Consider the following 20,646-nt stretch of genomic DNA (forward strand, 5'->3'; position numbering starts at 1 on the left):
GTCCAGTTCCTCGTCGAGCACTTTATACTGCAACTCAAGGAAGAGACTCCATTCGAAGCTTGTTGTTGTTATTCTGAGCTAACTATCAACCAGAAAGCTACTTTAAACTTAGCCGTCAGAATGTCATCAGACTTTGAAACCTACGAGCAGGATTTTGGAAACATTACAGCAGAAGTAACTAATAAAATTGGCAGAATTCCTAAATTAAGTGGAGGTAAGACGGTTAATTTTATTAGCATGAATCGCTGAGCTGTTTGGCTAGTTTGCTAGTTTGCTATGTGTTAGCTATAAAGTCTGAGCTGAGGAGCGAGAACCTTTAATGGTAGCAGGTGAAGCTTATTGGTTTTGTCATTAGAGGAATTTGTCATGTCATTTCTTCTAAAAATGTATTAATTACTCTCCATTGCTTAACACAGTTATGGGGTTCTTACTATTTAAATAACACAATACATGGAAGCGGACGACTTTGGTGTGTGTTTATAATGAATTTAGCTAGTGTGACAGTGTTGTTTAAAATGCAAACCCAGGATATTTTATCTTTCAGTGGTCCTGGCAAGAGTATAACAGACTATTCTATTCTAGTCATTTTGAGAAATAACAATGGAAATGCCTGTACTTTTGAAAAAGTATTTTATCAATAAACATTCACAAGAAAAATACGTTTGAATTAGCCATCCCAGGGGCTTTCTGTGTTTATTGCATTAAACAGCATTGACTTACATAACAGCATTAGAACTGTATGTGTCAGAGCTTGGCGTTGTTATCTGCCTTTAAGACTCATCTCTTCTGAGAACACCTTCTCTTCTAACAAGCCTACCTCGCCTCATTTTGCACTTATTTACTACTTGTGCTCAGTCCTCTAAATAGGTTCCGTATTTAATCCTAACGCTGGAGTTTCTTACTCTGCTGAAGCTAGGATGTTGTCCCTTATGTGCAGGTTGCTTCGAAATGAAGCCCTGTTTCTTAACTGATTAAAGGTAATATTATTTTAACAAACATAGTGGATACTGGCTTGAATCTCTGAACAAGAAATGGGACCACAGTGGGGTCGATATGTGATTTTGCTTAACACCACAGTGGCATGCAAGTCAAGCAAACTGATGACATTAACTTTATTCCATTTGCTATTAACTGTATTCTACTCAGTTAGTGTCAGAATAGGTCAAATCCCTCAAATAGAAAAAAATGGTTAAAAAAAAAACATACCTAAAGTTTTTAGCACTGTATGTCTTTGCCTTGCATCTTGTTTTAATTTTGCTATTACATCTATACAGCTGTTCTAAATGGACGTGTTTGTGGTTTGTTGGCTGTCCATAGTAGTTTGCTCTCATGAATCAGATGACTTGGTTGAGCTTTGGATACAGATACGTGCTTTTTTTCATGTCAGTTTTGTATGTCGGTGTCTTTGTATCTATGCATATGTAGACACAGTGTGTTTCTTATTTTGGAAATTGATGAGATGATTAGTTTAATCAACTTTTACTATGGAGCTGATTGACGCATGAATGACCGCCCAGGTAAGTAAAGTGGTAGTCCTCTCAACTTCCACTGTCGACTGCTCCTTTACCAGCGCAGGCTTATCTTTAGTCTAATCAGTAGCTCGCTTTGGGAGAGATACAAATACAAAATACAAATGTGTAGCCACTGTCCACTGCTCAGTAGCTATTTTTAGGCTCTATTACTTGTGCCATAGATATCAGTTGATAATATCAGTTGACTGAAATTAGACAACCAATGTGTGTTTAGATTCAGCTGCTATTTTGAAGAGTGAAACTCAGTGGATATTGATTAACATAGTCTAAACAAAGCCAAAAAGATTTGTGTAAATATCTGTAAATCTATTTCATTCTGTGAACTGGATAAAACTGTGGTTTTGACAAAAAGTTGACCACAGCTCTGAGTTACAACCAGCAGTTTTTCCAGATTTGTATGCTAAAAACTGCTTACAGTCCCTACTGAGAACTCTTATCACCATCTTTGGGCTCACACTTGTTCATTGTTTTGGTTTTTTTCGAAGGGCACTGCGTCTCACAAGATCTGTCTGACTGAGTATTTCTGATTTGGCCTTGACATCTTTGAGGATTCATGGCTGCCCATTCCACAGAGTGATTTCAAATCACTTCCTCTCACCATCCGTTAAATCTGCCAGAGTAAACCCCTGTGAAGAAGTACAAAGCTAGGAAACACATTATAACCATAAGTAGGTGTTCTATGCTATATGCCACGTACAAAATAGTTTTAAAGAGGGGTTTTAATTACCTTCCTGCTCATTGAAGTTTTTCTTCTTTCTTTACATAAAACTGGCTTTTGCTCTTCCTCTTAGAGTGGCTGCATTTAACCCCTACATTTGATATCAAAACATCAATAACTTTTGTTGTCACTCAGTTTTCTGTGTGTTGTTATGCTGCCGACAGTTGCGAAGGCACGTGGGGGAAAAGAAATTCATGAAACAATCAAATCGCAAGGTTTAAATGTTTGTTGTAATTCCCCAAAACCAGAGGTTGAACAAAGATTTCAGTGAAATGTTACACCTTGTCTCGCTAAACAGAAATGTTATGTTCTCATGTTCATGTCGTAGATGTGATGTTTTAACAGTAAAAATCAAAATAAATGGACAACACCTTTCATCGTTGTTTTAAACTCTTCATCTCTCCATCAGCGGGTTGTAGTCTTTGTAAATATTAATTCCTGTTTCATGTCCCTCCAGCTTGGGTCTGAGCTTGAGTAAGAGAGCACCGTCTCACCTTTCACTGGATCGCCTCCGGCTGTTTACTCTGTAGGTTTTGAGGCTGGACACAGGTTTTAAAAATGAATTTGAGCATTGGCAAAAGGTAATGTTGGTCCACAGTGCCATGAGAAATCAAGATCTGGGCTTAGCTTTTTTTTTTTTTATGATATTGCAGTCCCACAACTGGTAGCCTTTTGATTCGCCTTTGAGCTTGGAAGTTTTGCTGACTTTGTGTTTGAATTTTTAAGAATGTTTTTAAATATTTAACACATTCTGCTTGAAATTCTAGCTTTATTTCACTTAAAGTGTTTTGGGTGAAATGCCTACCTTCTGAGACTTCCTCATAAGAAAATATCTGAGGTGTTTAGAACTTCTAGGTCTTGTGTGTACCATAAGTCATAAGTGTGTTTTAATTAGCGTTGAGCGGGGGGGTATTCACTTGGCTACTGTTTTCAGTTAGTCCCGACAGCATAATTACTGAACGTACAAAATCAAACCGAATTGTGCACCATAAAGATTTTGAATTTGATTTGACTTTAAAAGAAGAATTGGAGGTCATTCTTAATACGTCTTACATAAACTCTGTCCTGATGAGAGGGTGAATAAAATCAAATAGTAAGTTTTGGCCCAAACTGATTTACTGAGACAGTTATCAAATTATCATTATCTGTTGAAATGAATTTGTTAGGGTTAGAACTGTTATGGCGCATGTTGACCTTTGAACGTTATATCTGCTGAACTTTAAATTGAACCTAATTAATGCAGATGCCTCCCTTTATTTCCCCTCTAATTTATCAGTGGAACCCCAGCTGATTAATTGTGTCAACAAACCTGCTCAACTTCAAATTCCTGCTTTATGATTCATGAAGAAAGGACTTGTCAGTCATAAAACATCAGTTGTAGTTGCGAATTCAGTAGCTTTGCAGCCTGAGGAAAGAAACCGCTCCATAGTCTGCTTGCATGACAGTTTCTAATGTTACTGCTTGCCCCGTAGCAGCAGGGTGAACAGGCATTGGCTGGAGTGGACAGAAGTGGGTTCTACTTATCTAAACACTGCACAACTTTTTTATTTACAGAGCACATTCCATGCCTTTTTTTTTCTAGTTCAGGCTTTCTATTTCCTCTGTAAAAGTTTACAAGAACTTGTAAGTTTCCTTAGGCAGTACAGTTGTTTCCCTGCATTCTTAACAATGTTTGAGATGTGTGAGAAACAGATTCTCTGTGATTATAAAGTCCCAAAAAAGCTGAAAATGTTGACATGCTCCACCTTTGCTCCAGTGATGTAGATGTGGTGCGTCTCTTCTTTCCCTTTCCTCTAAAATTAACGATCTCGATTTTTGTTTCGTTGACACTGAGCATCGAATTGTTCAGTGCATTACACTACAAGCTATTTGATTTCCCTGCCTAATAGGAATTTTCATAATTTTTTTGTGATCCTGCCAAAGTTGGAAAACTCGACAGTAGAGTTTTCTTCATGCTGCAGTCATTGATGTACAAAGTCAACTGTAGGGTGCTCAGGTTTAGAGCACCAGAGTGGAAGAGATGCGACTGCCAAATTGATATAAAGTCTGTTTGTGAGCGAGTCCAATATTCTTTTTGCAAGGTGGGGGTGCTTGAGTTCTTTGAGTTTTAGTTTCATGGAGGAGATCATATCAAATTCTGATGTGGAAGTTGTTATTTTTCAGGTGTGTGAATAGCATGGTAAGTGCTTTATCCTCTGTGGACCTGGTGGCTCTAAATTCTATTTGGTGATGGTCCGTTCTGGTCGGGTTGCTTTCTTTGATGTTCTGCAGATTAACACTTAAAAAGATGGTCATTTGAACTATACACTGCAGACTTTTTAAGTAAAGGGATGATGGTGGCTGTCTTGACGCTGGAGCACTCTCCTCCACCAGTGATAATGTCAAAATGTCCAAAGGAACCTCGGCTAACTGATTGGTGGATGTTTTAGTACATGAATATAAACATGTGCCTGTCAGTTAAACAGGAATGTTTCCAGACTCTGCAGCTTTTCACATATTGACATCCTCTGTAGACACAGACAGTGGCAGGTGACCCCTCTGGATGCCAGAGTGAGGGGAAAATCGCCTGTGATGCTCTGAATAACTGAGCCACTTATTTCTGCTGTAGTTGAGGCCTCTGTCCAGTCTTTGTTCATGCTTCCTTGGAAAAAGCTTTTTGGCTGTGAGTAGATCTTCAGTGTTGTTGTATCACCTTATTATTTAACCTACATGCACTGGGCTTCTCTTTCGATGATTTGTCTTGTGATTGCTTAAAGACTACCACTGTACATGAGCATCAGGCACCATTGTTGTGAACACACAGTTGTCCTCTCCTTGTTTTACTACATCCTGCTGCAACTGGACTGTCAGAAGAAGGCTGAAAAAAGGAAAAGTCTTAGGGTCCAAGCTGCTTAAGTCTTATCTCAGCTCTCTCTCCCCTCTCTGCATCGATTCAGGTATGATTAGATTATGCTAATGATGTGTTGCGTCTCAGTGTATTGCAAACTTAAATGACTATATAACTGCACATAGCTTTCAAGTTATATATTCACAACCAGACAGTAGCCATTTTTTCATTTAAATTCAGTTCAGCAGATAGAGAGAAATAGTTTAATTTTTCGGATTTGTCCTCAGCTGCACAGACATCAAAAACAATATTTTTACAGAGATAACATTTGAAATATAAGAGGGTGATAAAGATGTACAGTAAGAGTAGTGATTCTCTTTTGGTCGCTGATGTATCTGCATCTGTTCTCCGTGTTTGTTCAGACTCATAATCTTTTCTTTGTCTCTCTTGCACTTATTTTCCACTTGGAGCTGCTTTGCAGAAAAGCAGATAGACACAGTCCAAACCTAAAAAAAAAAAAAGTTGAGCTATTTTCCTATCATTTCTTAACCATGTTCATGCATTCGCAAACATCAGTGACCACAGGTGTATTCACTTTTGTTATTGTGAGTTTCTGCCTCGGAGCCTGTAGTATTTCTAAATTGGTATACTTTAGATTGTTTATGAAAGAAAATACTTGTAAAAATTTAAATTGTTTGTTGTTTAGAGGCAAAACCTTCTTGAATAATTTGACATTTTAGTGATCTGCTTTGGGATGTACTCTGTTCTGTTGTCTACTGTATAAATGAGTTCACAGTTTTCTTTCTTAAGACCATAAGAGACCTTACGTCATGCTTACATACTTTATTTTGTTGCAATGTAACCCTGATAAGAAATGGAGATGGAAAAGGAGGCCACATAATTCACCATAAAACAAAACAGCCCATTTTTTTCTCCGATTTTGTTTCTCATAACCGGTTTTACTGTACAGTAATTGTAGGTGCTGTAAATGCATGCAGTATGGCTGTGGAAGACCTCTTTAATGAGCCTTTAAAAGAGCTGAATATTTAGAGATCATTTGAATTGTCTTGCACAAGGTTAAAACAATCTCTTACTTGTTACTTTTTTAATTGAGCAATTGATTTGGTAAAACTGTGCTTTTTATTTACCGTTGCGGTTTTCTTGATATCCAGTTAACAAGTTCAAGGAGTGTCTTCTTTCGTTCATGGCTTAAAATGCGTCTGGAATTCAGGATCATACACTACAGGCCAAAAGTTTGGAAGCAGAGGTAAAAATACATCTCAACTGTGTTCATATTTCTGACAAACTACCACAAAACTGGCGAGAAAAAAGCAAAGAAATAAGCGTGCAGATTTGTACATTGAGGAAAGAAGGAAGCACTGAAAGAGAAACAGCAAAACGCCTAACCGTGTCCAACAAAGAAATTCACTGCACCCTGAAGAAACTAGAAGAAAATGGAAGTCAGGATGATGGAAAAAGGTCTGGAGGAAGCAGAGGATATAGGCTGGTCTGAAGGGTTGTGTATCTGCAAAAATACTACTGCTTCATCCACGGAGCAGAAATGGCACCTGTGATGACTGGAAACACGTTTACTGGACCCACAAAAGCAAGTTTGAACTATTTGGTTCAGATCACAGAGTCATAATCCACAGAATGAATGTCTTAAAGCACCATGCACAACACCCGCAGTTAAGCATGGAGGTGGTAGTGCCATGATGTGAGGATGTTTTGCAGGTGATAGAGTAGGAGATTTGTTTGAAAGGGTGTCATGATAAAAAGAACAGTCCCACTCCATCCTCCAGCATCATGCAGTTCCATCTGGACGCAGACTTGTGGGTCGAAGGTTTGTTTTGCAGCGAGGTTACGACCCTAAGCCTTCTTCCAAGCTCTGCCAGGGTTACCTGGACAGAAAAGAAGACGAAGTTGAATTGGATCAATCGGTTCAGCAGTTTCTCATTGATGAACTTAAGAAAGCTTGGAATGCACTTCCTGGCACACACCTTTTAAAAAAAACTTGTTGAACGGATACCTCATATGTGCCATGCTGTTGTTAAAGCCAGAAGAGGTTCCTTTGAGGAAAACAAATGCATGATTATTCCAGTAAAATGTGTTCTGATAAGTGACTCTTTATATAATAATCATGTTTAATTTGCTGCAAAGTTTTTCCACCTGTGAGCATACACTTTATTCATGAATCTACACGTAGTTTTATGCATCTGGCCTCAGAGCTCTACAGTTAATGTATTTTTTCCTGGCAAAAAGCTAATTTCAGACTCAAGACCAATTCAGCACTCGTTCAGAGAGTAGCGTTGCTGCTGCCTTAAAAATAACCGTTGGATGTATTGTAGTTTACGTGTGCCTTTTTAGAACTTGCAGTCCTAATGAGTTTCAATGGGTAATGTGGAAGAGCAGCCGTGGGGTGAGATGTAGAGCGGCGTGTTAGTCATTCTGAGGGGGACTCATACTTCTGGCAAGTGAGCAAAGCTGACACCTCCCATCCCTTTGAGTTGGCATGAGGTGTCTCACTGCTGCTCAATGGAAACCAACAAAGGCCTCAATAACTAAGAGACATCAAATGTCGCTTCGTCGTGTGGAGAGAATGTGTAAATATATCTTCAAATGTGTCCTCGTGTGTTGTTGGTTTTTTTTTTTTCCCCCCAGTCTCTTTCTTTTTCTCTCCCCCTTCCTCCCCCCCCCCATGCGGGGGAGTTAGGCTGTTGTCATGAAGCGCTGTTCCTCCGTCGGCTGATCAATATGTTGCTGTTTTTTCTCTTTCAGAGGAGAAGACACAGCTGGTTCTAAATGTCGACAAACAGCTTGAAGAAGTCAGAGAGCTGGTATGTCTTTGATCAGTAATTTTCTCCTCTTCCCATTTCCTAAATTATGAATTTGTGTAAAGGGGGGGGCAATTTTCACCGGCACTAGACAACAGCACCTGTATTATCCTGGTGGTGACATGACATGCAGACACGCACGCACTTCACATTGCAGAAAGGAGGCTTCCTCCTCACATGATTACTTCCCAGTAATCTGCTTTTAAGTGACACCCCTATGACACATTTCAAGCCATTATCTTGAGGTGGGAGTCTTCATGCTGCTGTAAAAATAAATAAATTATTAGATAAAAAATGAGTAGTCACCTGACAGAGACAAATTGTCGTCGCAGTTGTCTTGTTATGACACAGTTATTAGTTTTCTGCAAATGTGCCAAGGTGAGATGTGTCTACCGATGCATCAGATGTACTTTTACCTCATCAGATGTGACATTGTTGAGCCTGTTCGTGTCATTGCAACGCACAGGACTTCATATTTGATGGTGTATTTATTTACAGAACCGCCCCACTCTCTCTCGCTGCTTTCATCGCAGCTGAGTGGCGTGAGCGGGATCTACACTGAAACACGTTAAAGCTAATGCGGCTGAAGTTGCTCATTTCCAATGTTTTTAAAGTTGGATATTTTCAGAGTTGTGATGATTTTCGTCCCTGAGCAGCTTTTTGTCATAGATGATAATCTTTTTGTTTCAGAGCCACGACAAAGAAAGGAATTGTGATCTTTTCAGCATATCGAGGCCTAGATTTTAGTGTTCTTTTTTTCATTGTTGTAAAAAAATGTCTTAAATCAACCTTTTTTATAAGGATTTGTACATCAACATCATGAACTAAATTTAAATAGCAATGAGCTCTGAATCTGTTGATCCTGCAGTAAATATTCGGTCCTAACTTTGTGTTGTTGAAACTGACATAAAAGTTTTACCAAGGTGGGACCTTGGAAGTGTTTGGCCATTAAAGTAACTGGATAAACTGTGGGTTTTAGCTGGAGCAGATGGATCTGGAGGTGCGAGAGATCCCCATTCAGAGCCGAGCCATGTACAACAGCAGGCTGAAGAGCTACAAGCAGGAGATGGAGAAGCTCGAGAAAGACTTTGTAAGTACACACTGTTAAACTGCCGCTGCTTATCCCGGAAACAAATGTTTTAAGCAAGTGGTCATTTCCGTTTGCAGTTTTCCGATAATCAAAAAAGATCAAAATGCTAATTAGTTTCAACTCTTTATCCACAAATATAGAAAAATGCACATGTATGCTCACTCAAAAGTTGTAACAAACGAACCTCTCGTGATCTGTAAGCACCGCAGTTTACTCTCTCAACTAAACCTTTCTTCTTTCTTTGACAATCATTCTCTCCTGCACAAACATTCCAGCACTTAAGCGCAGCGGTTTATCCACAGAGGTTAATTCACAGCTCATATTTGAGCGAGCAAGCAATGCCCATCGAGAGCGGGTTGTGTGTGTTTGTGTTGCTGCTGCAGAATCTGACCTTGTTAAGTAATTCATAAATCACTGTACGTCTTGCCTTCATTTGAAGCTACGTCTGGTAAAGCTTAACGAACAGTCTAGTCTTTTGGGTCGCTTGCTTTTAGCCCATATTGTTGTATACTAAAATCATTTATAACGCTTCACTTGATGGATAATATGCTAGAAATAAGCCATTATCCAGGGCAAATCAGCTTTTTGTCCTCTAAGTATTCTTATAACTGCTTTTTTTTTTAATGATAGCTTTTTTAAAATCCACAAACTGTACAAATGTATATATATTCATATGTTTCTTTGTTGTGTCTGTTGTTATTTGCTGTTATGTTAGCTGTGGAAATGCTCACAGCAGAACAAACCCACAGTGTAAATACAGCTGACCTTGAGCTCGAGGGCACACTGGTTTGCCCCGTATAGGTCAGTTTTGATTTAATTTGTATACACAACTTCATAATGGATGGAAACGATACACACCGAACTGAAAAATACATTTGATTTGTTTTAGTTTTCAGTCAAACACAAACCTATTCCAACTTTCTATCTATGGAGGACTTTTTTTCATTGCTAACTGTGCGACTGCAGGAAACGGCTGTGAGCAATGCAAAACTGATATACAAAAGTTGTTCGGATCTTGTTTAAACAAGGTAGAGCATGAGAAATGTAATATTTTTAAATGCCATATGAATAACATGCTTGAATAACGACATACAACCAACCTTTTTGTATTGATATGTAGGCTGTGGGAATACTCACCGAGGAAAAGAGCCACAAAAGCTTTGATTTCACTCTCATCCTTATTTAAAACCTTGTTTTATCATTTTGTAATGTAATAACAGTTCAAAATAGTTGTTCAAGTCTTAAGTAAATTGTTCGTCAACTATCTTGCTGCTCCAAAGGCACAAAACAACCAACCAAACATGCGTGAACAGCGTGCCAGTGATCAGTGAGCGCACCATGCGATGTGCTGACTGAGATCACAGGAGTTCCTCGTGCCAGGACACGTTGCTTTCCTCACCCTGGGCATTTAATTGGCTGATGATTATTCTTTCACGTTTCTTATCTCCTCACTTACCGTGTTTATCATCAAACTCTGAGCTCCTGCTGTGGCTGCTGCTGCTGCTGCTAATTTTTACGACTTGCATATTCATTCCTGTTTTACGGCAATTTGTGGGAAACGTGTTTGTTGAACCTGGAAAAAAGTTCTTCCACCCACTTTCCAATGCTCGACCTTGTATGCACTGTGCACAAACGGAATATGATTACCATGAAAGCCTCTTTGCTTGCCACTGTATGTGTCTTGGCGCACCAAACTGCAAGGCAGAGCAGGAGGTATCCCTACTCTACAAGCTTAGACTACCCTGTTTGAGAGTAATTTAGATTTTTACTCCTCAGCAGGTGATGTGGTCAGATCAGTGCCCATTTAAACTAGGATCACCCACCTCATATAGTTACCTCTAGTATATCTTGTTTCCCTGACGCAAGTGTTCTAATGGCAAGGACTTCAGCCCCCTCAGATGTGCTTCAGATGTGCCAAATGCTATAGCCAAGCTCAGCCTGACTTCCTGCAGGCCAAAGGAGGACATGACACTCAGCTCGAAAGGCATCCAGTGGAAAAAAGGCAATCTCCTTTCTTTTTAATGTAAAAAGCTCTCTCTTTGTTGTGCTTTCTGTGGATATCAAGGCCTTCCACTCCCTCCCTACCCAATCTCTCCGAACTTCCCACCCCCCACTGGCCTCCCACGGGTGTCTCCCTCCTTAACCTGCTCTCTCATCCTCTCATTCACCCGTGGTTTGAAGTATTCCTACCACCGGTGTGCCAGCTTGAGACTTCATCCCTTCTCCTTTCCAGACAGGGCAAGAGTTGACCTCGGCAACCCATCCATTTCATCCAGGAAGACAACTTATCAAACAGGCATCCCTAAGGTGTATACATGAGCTTTGTTGCCGTGGCCAAGAGCTTCATTCTGATAATGGAGCAGACAGTGGGGGTCTTGAAAGTGCAGAGCCAAGACAAAAAGACACCATCCAAGGGGATAGCAGCCTGACACCCCACCCCCCTCCCCAAAAAAGAAAGAAGTTTTTCAAAAATGAAAAAAGGACAATGACAAATCCTGTTTGATAGGGATTGCATGTTCAAGTCAGAGGAAGCAGAAAGGCATGGCTTTTAGGAGTGGCTTTGATCAGGGAAGAGGACGTCCAACTTAAGCTTGATTTAATGAAATCTATTTACACACAATTGTCAAGGGACCAGTTTGGGTCCCTCTGAGAACCCGCAGACTTTTGCTGTGTAACAAAAAGAAAAGCACAGTCCAGCTCGACGGTGTGACTCAAAAAAGTTAAATTTTTAGATGTCAGCCATAAGCTGTCATAAAGCAGCTCCGGCTGAAAGATGTGGAGATGGTTGTGTCAGGCTCGAACACTCTCTCAGTGCGTATTTTGAATATCAAAGCTCCTCCTTTCTTTCTCTTTTCAAAGTTAGTCTTCGTCACACTGTGAGCTCTGTGGTTGAACGTATTCGCTAAATAAAAATGAATAAGACTGTTTGCAGAGTACCAACTTCCAGGGAACCTGAACATTTTTCAAGGTAGTTTTTCGGTGACGCTTCATATAAAGCAGAACTGAGACACCTGGACTTTCAAGGCTTTGAATTTTTTGATTGTATTCACTAGAATATTAGCCCCTTAACCAGTATTGATGACAGCTGTAAGCTGCAGCACCCCTCACCTTTTCATTACTTGTTGTTTTCATACAGCCTTCCACCTTGCACTGCCTTGCTTGCTTATTGAGCTCTTTTGGCAGCAGATGGCGGTATTGCTCTAGGAATTATTTCCTCCTCTCAGCGTACACGGCAAGAGCAACACAGAGCTCCTTTACCGAATACGTTGCCCTTCTGAAAACAAATCCTTCCACTTACTACGACGTCTTACTTGTTCTCTGTGTTTCGTTGGAGAGATTTAAGACGGTGTAACAATAACAACATCGGTGTGAGATTAACCCCTCACATTAAACTTCCAGTTCTGTGTGCTTTCATCACGTTTTCTTTTCCCAGTTATGCCCTGAAAGTTAATTACAGAATCAAAACAAAATAGGAATGACCTCGTGGGGCATAGTTTTTCCAGTGGCATTGTAAACATTTCACACTGTAGGTTTTGCTAATAATCAAATTCCCTCATAAATGACTCTTTCTGAGAAATTTCTGCAAAAAGCAAAAAAAAAAAAAAGCAAAGAGAGATACTTTGTGTTAAAACATCCTTGACTCTAGAAAAAAAAAGGTTAATTAATTTAATATCAAGCTCTGTTAAGTTTTATTGTTCAGTACTTCCATCTTTAAGTGGAAATTAGTGCCTGTGATGGTCAAGGCAGTTTTATTGATGGCAAAAAGGCCATTGTACAAGTTGTTTGCAGGATTTTCTGCTCAGATAAATCTCACTTTTTTTAAATTTATTTTGAATGGCGAGCTGAGGTGGATTTGTCCTAAGATGTCAACTAATGTTCCATCAAGGCCCAGAGAAAGCTGTGATTCATTTCCACACATCAGTGTTCCTTTTGAAACCCACACTGTATCGTTGCCAAGCCTTTATGTGAGGTTGGTAAATATGCTGTCACAGCACATAATGCACATTACTACAAGATGTGAAAATGTGATACGGTCAAATTTGTATTCATCTGAAGTACAGTACTTTAAACAAGTGTGTTCAGCGAGGTTTGAAATGATGATGGGAGGATTTCTTTCTATCTACTACTCATTCCTGGCTTTATTTATTCCATTATGGATCTCCAAATTAAATCACGAGGCCCGCTGTTACAGGGATACAACTATCCCTTCCTAATTTTCAGTTGTCTGTTGGGTATTGTTTGGAGCTTCAGTCATGGTCAAGGAGGATGTCTGGACTTCCTTTTGCTTTAATAAAAACCTTTAGATGGAATGCTTCCTAGTGTCTGCCCTGGGAGATAATTAATGCATTTCCAAAGATTCAGCCAACCTTGAAATATTGAACAGCTTATTTTCTAGGTACGCTGTGGTGAATGAAATGGAAAGACTGTCTGTGCTGAATATTTTTCTCTCTATATATCCATTTCATAAGTGACCTTATAAAGATAACTCATAATGCAGGTTTTAGTTGGGCCAATCATTGAACTCCTTCAATGATTTAGCTGGACCTTTTCAAGCTTGTGAAAGCTTTTGAATATGAGAAATGGTTTAATTAAAACGTGTAAACACAAATGTTGTGCATAATTTAATGATTCCAATTAGGTGTATCAAGTGGGAACGCACCACTGTGGCCAAACTGAGTCGTTGAATGGGAACAAATGAATGACTCTTGATATTGCCACACACGGTTCAGATCTGTGTTGATCTTGCTCTTGAGAATTTGTCCATACAGTTCTTTTACTTGCTTCCAAACTGTTGAGCCTCTCGCCGCCTCCTAACTTGAGCGTCATCTACGAGCTGTTTGCTTGTTTTTCTTTTCTTTTGAATGTCAAGAAAATATAACAAGTGCAAAATGTGGTTTAAATTCAGAGCTTGAACTGTGTCCCCACCCCGAATAAACCAATCAAATATTTTTAAAAAAAAGGACGCTTTTTTGGTTATTTGAGTCCTTCATTATGATTACATTTTTCAAACTTGTTATCATGAATATTTCAAGGTTGCAGAGACTCTACAACTCATGAAATCATCGTGTTTGGAGAGTTTGCAAAGTCATTCACGAGGAACTTCTGTGTTTGTATTTGTATTAAGATGCTCTGACATCTGAAATGTTGTTGATGCTGATAATTATGTCAAGATTAACGTTTTTGAGGGAAGATTCTTAGGACACTTTAACTTCCTGAGTGATTATATATTAGTGTTGTTGTAATCCTTGAAGGGTTCTTGTTTTTTGCCCCTTGTCCTCATTATGATGACTCAACATGACAGACCAACATGAGTTGAATGTTGAACACTTTAAATCGCCTTACGTTGCCGAGGCTTACGTGTTCTTATTAGACACAGAGGAGTAAAGGCAGATTGAGTCTTTTCATAGTTTGTTCCTTAACAACCCAACAACATCTCAAAAGTCTAATTATTCATAACTACTTCTAAAAGGACTCGCTCAGTTGTCAGGAAATTTTTTTCTCTCCTACATTTGCGCTGCACCCAGTGCAGATTTAAGATGTAAGCAAACAGATCGACCCCTCTACTTATAAATGACAGCTTTCATTTGGAAGTCATCGCGCCCAGTACGTCTTCCTCAAGCCCTTTGTGGATTTGTGGCCACGGAGGCTTTTCCTTGTCTTCTTTATGGACACCGAGATCGGATTCATTTGGTGGATTAGCTCTTTGTCACTCGTGTGAAATGCATTTTTTTTATGCGGCTGATAGCGTACTGGCAGTGGGTCGACAAATCTAGGTTGAAGGACAGTGTCATAAGGACAGAGAGGACGTGCCACAGTGTGTGTCATAAATGAGAAAACTGTAGCATAAACACTTCCAACTGACAGTTGTTTCTGTTGTTCAGATGTGTTGATCTTTGAGATTTATTCAATGTGAGGGGCATTTTGACACGAAAGAAATCCACAGCACACTCTTAATCATCATTAAAAAGTGGCTGATTGCAAAAAAGAAGTATTGTTTATGTTGATGCGATCCGTTCACGACTTTAAGAGCACGAAGGTGCTGTCAGCCCTACGTGGCAAGCAGTTAGATACTGAAAACTTTTATTTCTCTGCTCCTGATATATTGGTGTATGTTAGAATTAACAATTGAAAACTGCTATGAAAGTCATTTGTCTGGTTATTGACCAAAGAGACTAAAGTTGGAGACTGGCGTTGACCTCGTTCTCTTAACTCTCCCACTGACGGGTGATGCGACTGCAGAGTTATCACAGAGGAGTTTGCAAACCATTTTGGAAATATGATGAGTGTCAAAATCAGTTTCCAAAAAAAGCAGACATTAGAATAAATCCTGGGTTGAGTTTGTAGTCTCTTAACGAGAAGAGTTCTTGTCATGGGTCAACTCACAGAAACTTCATGGCTCCACATTGGAAGTAGATCAGCCCCCTACTGTCTCTTCGTGTCTTTATGTTAACTCTTGTTTGTATGGAAGGGATATCTGCATTACGCCTGAAGCGCTGGATTTGTTTGTCAGTGTGCAAATTTGGCCGTTATCCTTTCACACGATCATTTCCTACCCTCGCTTATCTCTCCTGGTCCCTCCAAAGTCACCGTACTTGCACACACACTGACAGCGATCAGGATAGCTTTCAGACGCTTGTCTGGCTCAGTCTACCAAGAAGCAAAAGCCCTCCCAGGTCCCCACACTGTCCTCAGGGCTTGTGTGATTGAGTGACTGGAGAGAGTGGGGGCCAAAGATAATAAGCGGGGAATATAAAGACATGGGGCGATGATATGATAACACCCCCTCCTCCCTCTCCCCTTTCCACCTCCCCTTCACTTCTCTTTCTGTTCTTCTTTCTGTCCTACCCCTGATTTTCATGCATCGAGCCCATCCCATGCACCGGTGTAAACCAGAAGTGACATGTGACACCCACTCCCCAGTGATGTGCTGACAGGCTGCTACTAGAATAGGTGACAATGTTTTCTTTTTTTTACCAGACTGGCTTAAGTATGGCGAAGGGATTCATGAAGTATTTATGAAATATATTATGAATCATTGGGTCTGTGTTCTCCCTCTGTATTTTAGGCAGTGGCATGTGATTTTTAATCAGTAGGCCTCAGAAGGCAGGACTGAGGAAGGGGATAAATAGAAGAGGAACTCTTTACATTTCATCTTCACTGGTTAATAGTTCCATGTTTACAGATGTTTTAACCTCTGCTCACAGCCTCTTCACACAAACATGCACACTCACACACACACACAATTAAACTTAGTTTCTGCCTCTCATCGTAAGTGTTTCTAATGAGGGAGCATGCCAGAAAGAAAGGGGAAGCGTTTTTGCTCTCAGCGACCAACAATTTTGCCTTTTCTCGGGTGTTTTTGAAGCCTGCAGTGGAATCTGGCTGTGGCCTTGATCAGAATTACATTGTGGAAGATGAATTAAGTTTTTTTTTTTTCAATTATCCCAGAGGTTGGCCAGCATTAGAGCATCGGCTTACTCCTGCAGTGAGACTAAACTCTTTAGTTTTGTTCTCCTCATCAGCAGAGGGCAATTGTTTGTTCTCTGTTGTCAACATTTGCATTTGTCAACATTTTTGCTTTGGAAAATTGTCCATTTCATAGACAGCATTTTTTCCCAACTGCTTGTTTTTTAAAAAATAAATCAATAAATAAAAAAAAAAATATCAAAATGCTTTTTAAATTCTTATTATTTGCCTTTAGTTTGCAGTTGATAATGAACAGAAAATGTGTGATTTTGTTCTTGTATCAGTTCTGCTGTTTATTCCTGTGTTGAATTTAACATTTTCCCCCCCTTTGCCCTTACATTTATTTCCAACTGGGTCAAGAGGTATAAGCAAATCTTTAGTTGGCCATTTCTCATCATTTTTAGCCACTGTGAATTCCACTGCAGAACCTGCAGACACCCAGGAAACTGTTAAGTGTATTGGGAAGTTCAGGAGGGCACATGTTGGAAGAGCTTTGGAAGGGGGCCTTGCTGGCCTCATCAGCATTTGAATGTGTTCTAGCTAGTGAAATAACAAAGTATACATAAATGTATAGAGATAATGATCTGGCTAAGTCTCTATGTGTTCTGCTATATTCTTATGCTAATGAGCTAGCTATTCAGCACCAACAATGGTCACATTACAATAAAAGGCAAAGCACTGAAGGAGATGGTCCTCTGTGTGCGTGGCCACTGATGGACGTGCACGTGCACATGCTCAGCAGGCCCGACTCCTCTCCCTTTGTGTCTAGGTTTTTTTCTTTTTTTATTACATTTTTCAATTTTAGATAACACTCCAAGAATAGACATCAAACAAAAATGAATCATAAATCGAGGTCAGGACTGAGCCTCTTTCCAAAGCAGAGAAAGGGTTAAAAGTGAGGGTATCTTTAAAAAAGATGGGAAGACTGATAGAGGAGCTCTCCTCTGCAGAGGGTTCAGTGAACCATATGTAGGTGCCCACAGGCTAATGGGCCGGTTGGTCCCTGGCTTGCCAGGTATCCAGAATGCACACCTCCTACACCCCCCCCCCCCCCCCCCCCCACCACCACCAGTACACAAACGCACACACATCCAAACTCTCTCCTTGTCATCCTCCAGCACCTACCTCTACCACCCCTCCCACCTTCACTCTGTGAAAATACCTTCTCCACTTTCCTCTAATCTCACCTTTTCTCTGGTGCTGACCCGAGGAGGCCTACTTTATTCCCCACTGCACGCCAGAAGCCAGCGTTGTGATCGGAGCCCAGGCCCCTGTGCTGGTTCCCCTCTCCTCTCCTCTCTCCTTGCCCTGGCTGCCCGCTTCCCCGAAGGCGCTGCTCTATTGATTTACTTCTCCAACCAATGCTGTCTGTCTCTGTTTTCCACCACCAGCACCTCGGTCCCTCATCTCTCTCTCTTTCCTCGTTTTTTTTTCTCTCACTCTTTTCTTTCTGTCTTTTCATACTTTGTTTCTGTCTTCCTTTCTGTCCCCTCCTACACAGCGATGGGCTTTAGAAGAGAACAACCTGACAGAGCGAGAAAAGATGAGGGAAAATACCGATGGAAGGATGGGAGTGTGGGAGGGGAAATGGGGCCTTTGATTTTTCATTAGAGGCACCCTCATATTTTAATGTTGGGTTTAATCGGGCCCTCGTGCCTTAAAGAAATAACCACTGAGAGATGATCCCTTGGCCTTCAAAAAGTATATGGTGCTTCCTCCATCAAAGCCCTCCTTGAATTTGCTCTTTTGTTTGGAGTTCACTTGCAATCCTTCCCCCCTTTCCTCCTCTCTTCTCTTGTAGTCTCCTGGCCTCTCACTTTATGGTAACAGTCGTTAAGCTTATTGACTGATCTTGGCTGTACTTAGCAGTAGAAATGACTTTGACAGTGAAATACACCACCGGTATCACAGAGGTAGAAGCATGAAAGGCCTCTATCAGAATATTGTAGTCTTTCACTGGCAAACGTTTAGGTATTTCCCCCAGAGATGGAATCCTGTTTACTTGTTGGTTAACACTGAAAGTGGGTAGATTTCGTGACTCTTGGTTAAACTATTATTATGGATTTTTTTATTTCCTTAAGGTGATGCAACCCGGAACATCCATTTCCTCTCTCGAGCGCATCACAGGTTCATTTGTCACTCTGCCACGGTTGATCTTTCACCTTTCTGTTTTTCGACAATTGCCTCTTTGAGACATGGAAGTGGAACACAATGCATTGTGTGCAGAAGCCACCAAAAGCACCAACCTGTGAGCTAATGAGAGGCCTCATGCTGTTATCTAAGGCTCAGGCTTCTGCCACTGCTGCATTTCTGTTCGGAGAGAACACACACCAAGCTACTGTTCGCATATGTTGCGCGCGTACGTTCTCCAAAGAAGGTTTCCTCGGGATGCAAAGGCTCATAGAAGTCTCCATCTTACAGACGGCAGTGCTCATGTGCACGCATGCTCTCACACAAATGCACAGAAGACGCGCAGGAGGGATTCAATGGCACCAAAGACCACTATAAAGCAAAGGCTCAAATGACACCCTCCTGTGACAATTCCAACTGTAGCTGCTTCCCTTTGTCTCTTAATGTATCAAATGTTTTCAAAAAGAAAACACTTAATTGAACAACCCCTCTCAATTTGTTTTGTATTGAAGGAGAATGGAAGGCACAAGAAAACAATTTTGTGTGTGTGTGTGTGTGTGTGTGTGTGTGTGTGTTTCCCTCTGGGCTGGCCGTGCGTGTGCATGTGTATGTGTCAAACCCCTGCCAAGCAGAGATGCATTATTGAAGATGCTGTTGTGATACTTGTGCCTGCTTAAAGGTCTCGGCTTCCTTTAAACACCACGACACGTCAGTCCACCTCTGCCCCCATTTGTGGGGGGGGGGGGGGGGGGACCAGAGTGGACCTGCTGGCACCGGTCCACACGTCACTGGAGAAAAATCACATCTGGGAAGAAAAGAAGCGATGTAGATAACCTTTGTCGAGAATATCAAATCAAATATATATAAAGATATCAAATATCTCACGCTCATCTAAAGTTATGCTTTATGTGCTAATGTTGATGTCTTTGCACATTATGGGAGAAATTGTGACAGGAAAATGAAAAGGCAGAATGCCAGTTTGAGACATTCCCATTAAGCTGGACATAAGAGTTATTAAATCCTTGTGTTGGTCGCTGCTCTCCTACTGGTGAAAAAGCCTGTAACAGAACATAGTGTTTTAAATTGAATATAGTTAATTACTCTTCATGCGATGCCACCAGCCATGTGTGCAAAGGGTGAAAAGGAAAAGCTTGGGAAAGTAGAGGGAATAAGCGTATGCAGAAGAACTTCAGGGCCCCTCATTACACTCTGCCCCTGGGTATTTTTACGCCTTTTATTTCCCATCTAATGAACTGTTTACATTTTTGTGCTTTCTAGGCGCCACAATTATTCGACTTGTCCTTGTGTCACTCGTTGCACAAGGCAGAAAGCAAGGAGGAGAGTTGGAGGGCAAGGAAATAAGTAAATAAATCCCAGTTTATTTCTGTTTTAATTATTGGATTTTTTTTGAAGAACTTTTATTTTACATTACAAAGACCTTGACTATGCACGACTTGAAATTAGAATTGAAAGGTCATCGTTTCACAATTAAACGTATGCTCTGTAAACAGACGTTTTTAAAATTGACTCTCCCCTTTATGATTTATAGAGGAATTAAAAAAAATCCTCTTGTTCCCCTTAGACAATAAATGCATGCCCAGAGACTATAAAGGAATTGTCCGCAAAGACAAGATCCATATATTTGTTATAATTAGATTGATATCATTTGCTTCTTAGAGGATTATGCTGAACTGATTAGCATATCTGATATGAATTGTTCTTCATGCATATGTAATTGTATTTTGACGGGCAAAGAAGAATGTTTTTTTTTTTTTTTCTAAATTCTGTCTGCCATCATGTCACCAGAGGTAAAAACGTGTTATTTTATTTTTTTTGACAGGACACCAGCACCTCCACCGCTGCATTTGACGGGACGTGTAGAGTTTTTAAAGGCAGGCCACTTTGCATAAAGTTAAGATGTACCTTTGTACTTTTCCCGTGTGCTTCCGGGAATAGAAGCAAATTCTCACCCAAGATTTAAAGAGTGACAAAAGAAAGACCTTTCAAAAGGATTAAAAAAAAAAAAAAAAAAAGAAGAAGCTTCTTCT

The 20,646-nt window shown here is 40.3% G+C and overlaps 1 protein-coding gene across 4 annotated transcripts in view; it reads left to right on the top strand.

Moving 5' to 3' along the window:
- Positions 1-24: 24 nt before the first annotated feature.
- The window catches only part of vti1a (vesicle transport through interaction with t-SNAREs 1A), a 110,430-nt gene continuing 89,808 nt past the window's right edge, over positions 25-20,646 (top strand). For all 4 annotated transcript variants that reach the window (XM_072374136.1, XM_072374137.1, XM_072374138.1 and 1 more), the window contains exons 1-3: positions 25-214; positions 7,856-7,914; positions 8,891-9,001. In XM_072374136.1, the coding sequence (XP_072230237.1) occupies positions 121-214; positions 7,856-7,914; positions 8,891-9,001 (264 nt within the window). In that variant the 5' untranslated portion in view covers positions 25-120. The remainder of the gene's footprint in view (positions 215-7,855; positions 7,915-8,890; positions 9,002-20,646) is intronic.

The sequence above is a fragment of the Leuresthes tenuis genome, unplaced genomic scaffold (genome assembly GCF_036924035.1).
Source record: "Leuresthes tenuis unplaced genomic scaffold, fLeuTen1.0.hap1 SCAF_20, whole genome shotgun sequence".
Taxonomy (NCBI): Eukaryota; Metazoa; Chordata; class Actinopteri; order Atheriniformes; family Atherinopsidae; genus Leuresthes; species Leuresthes tenuis.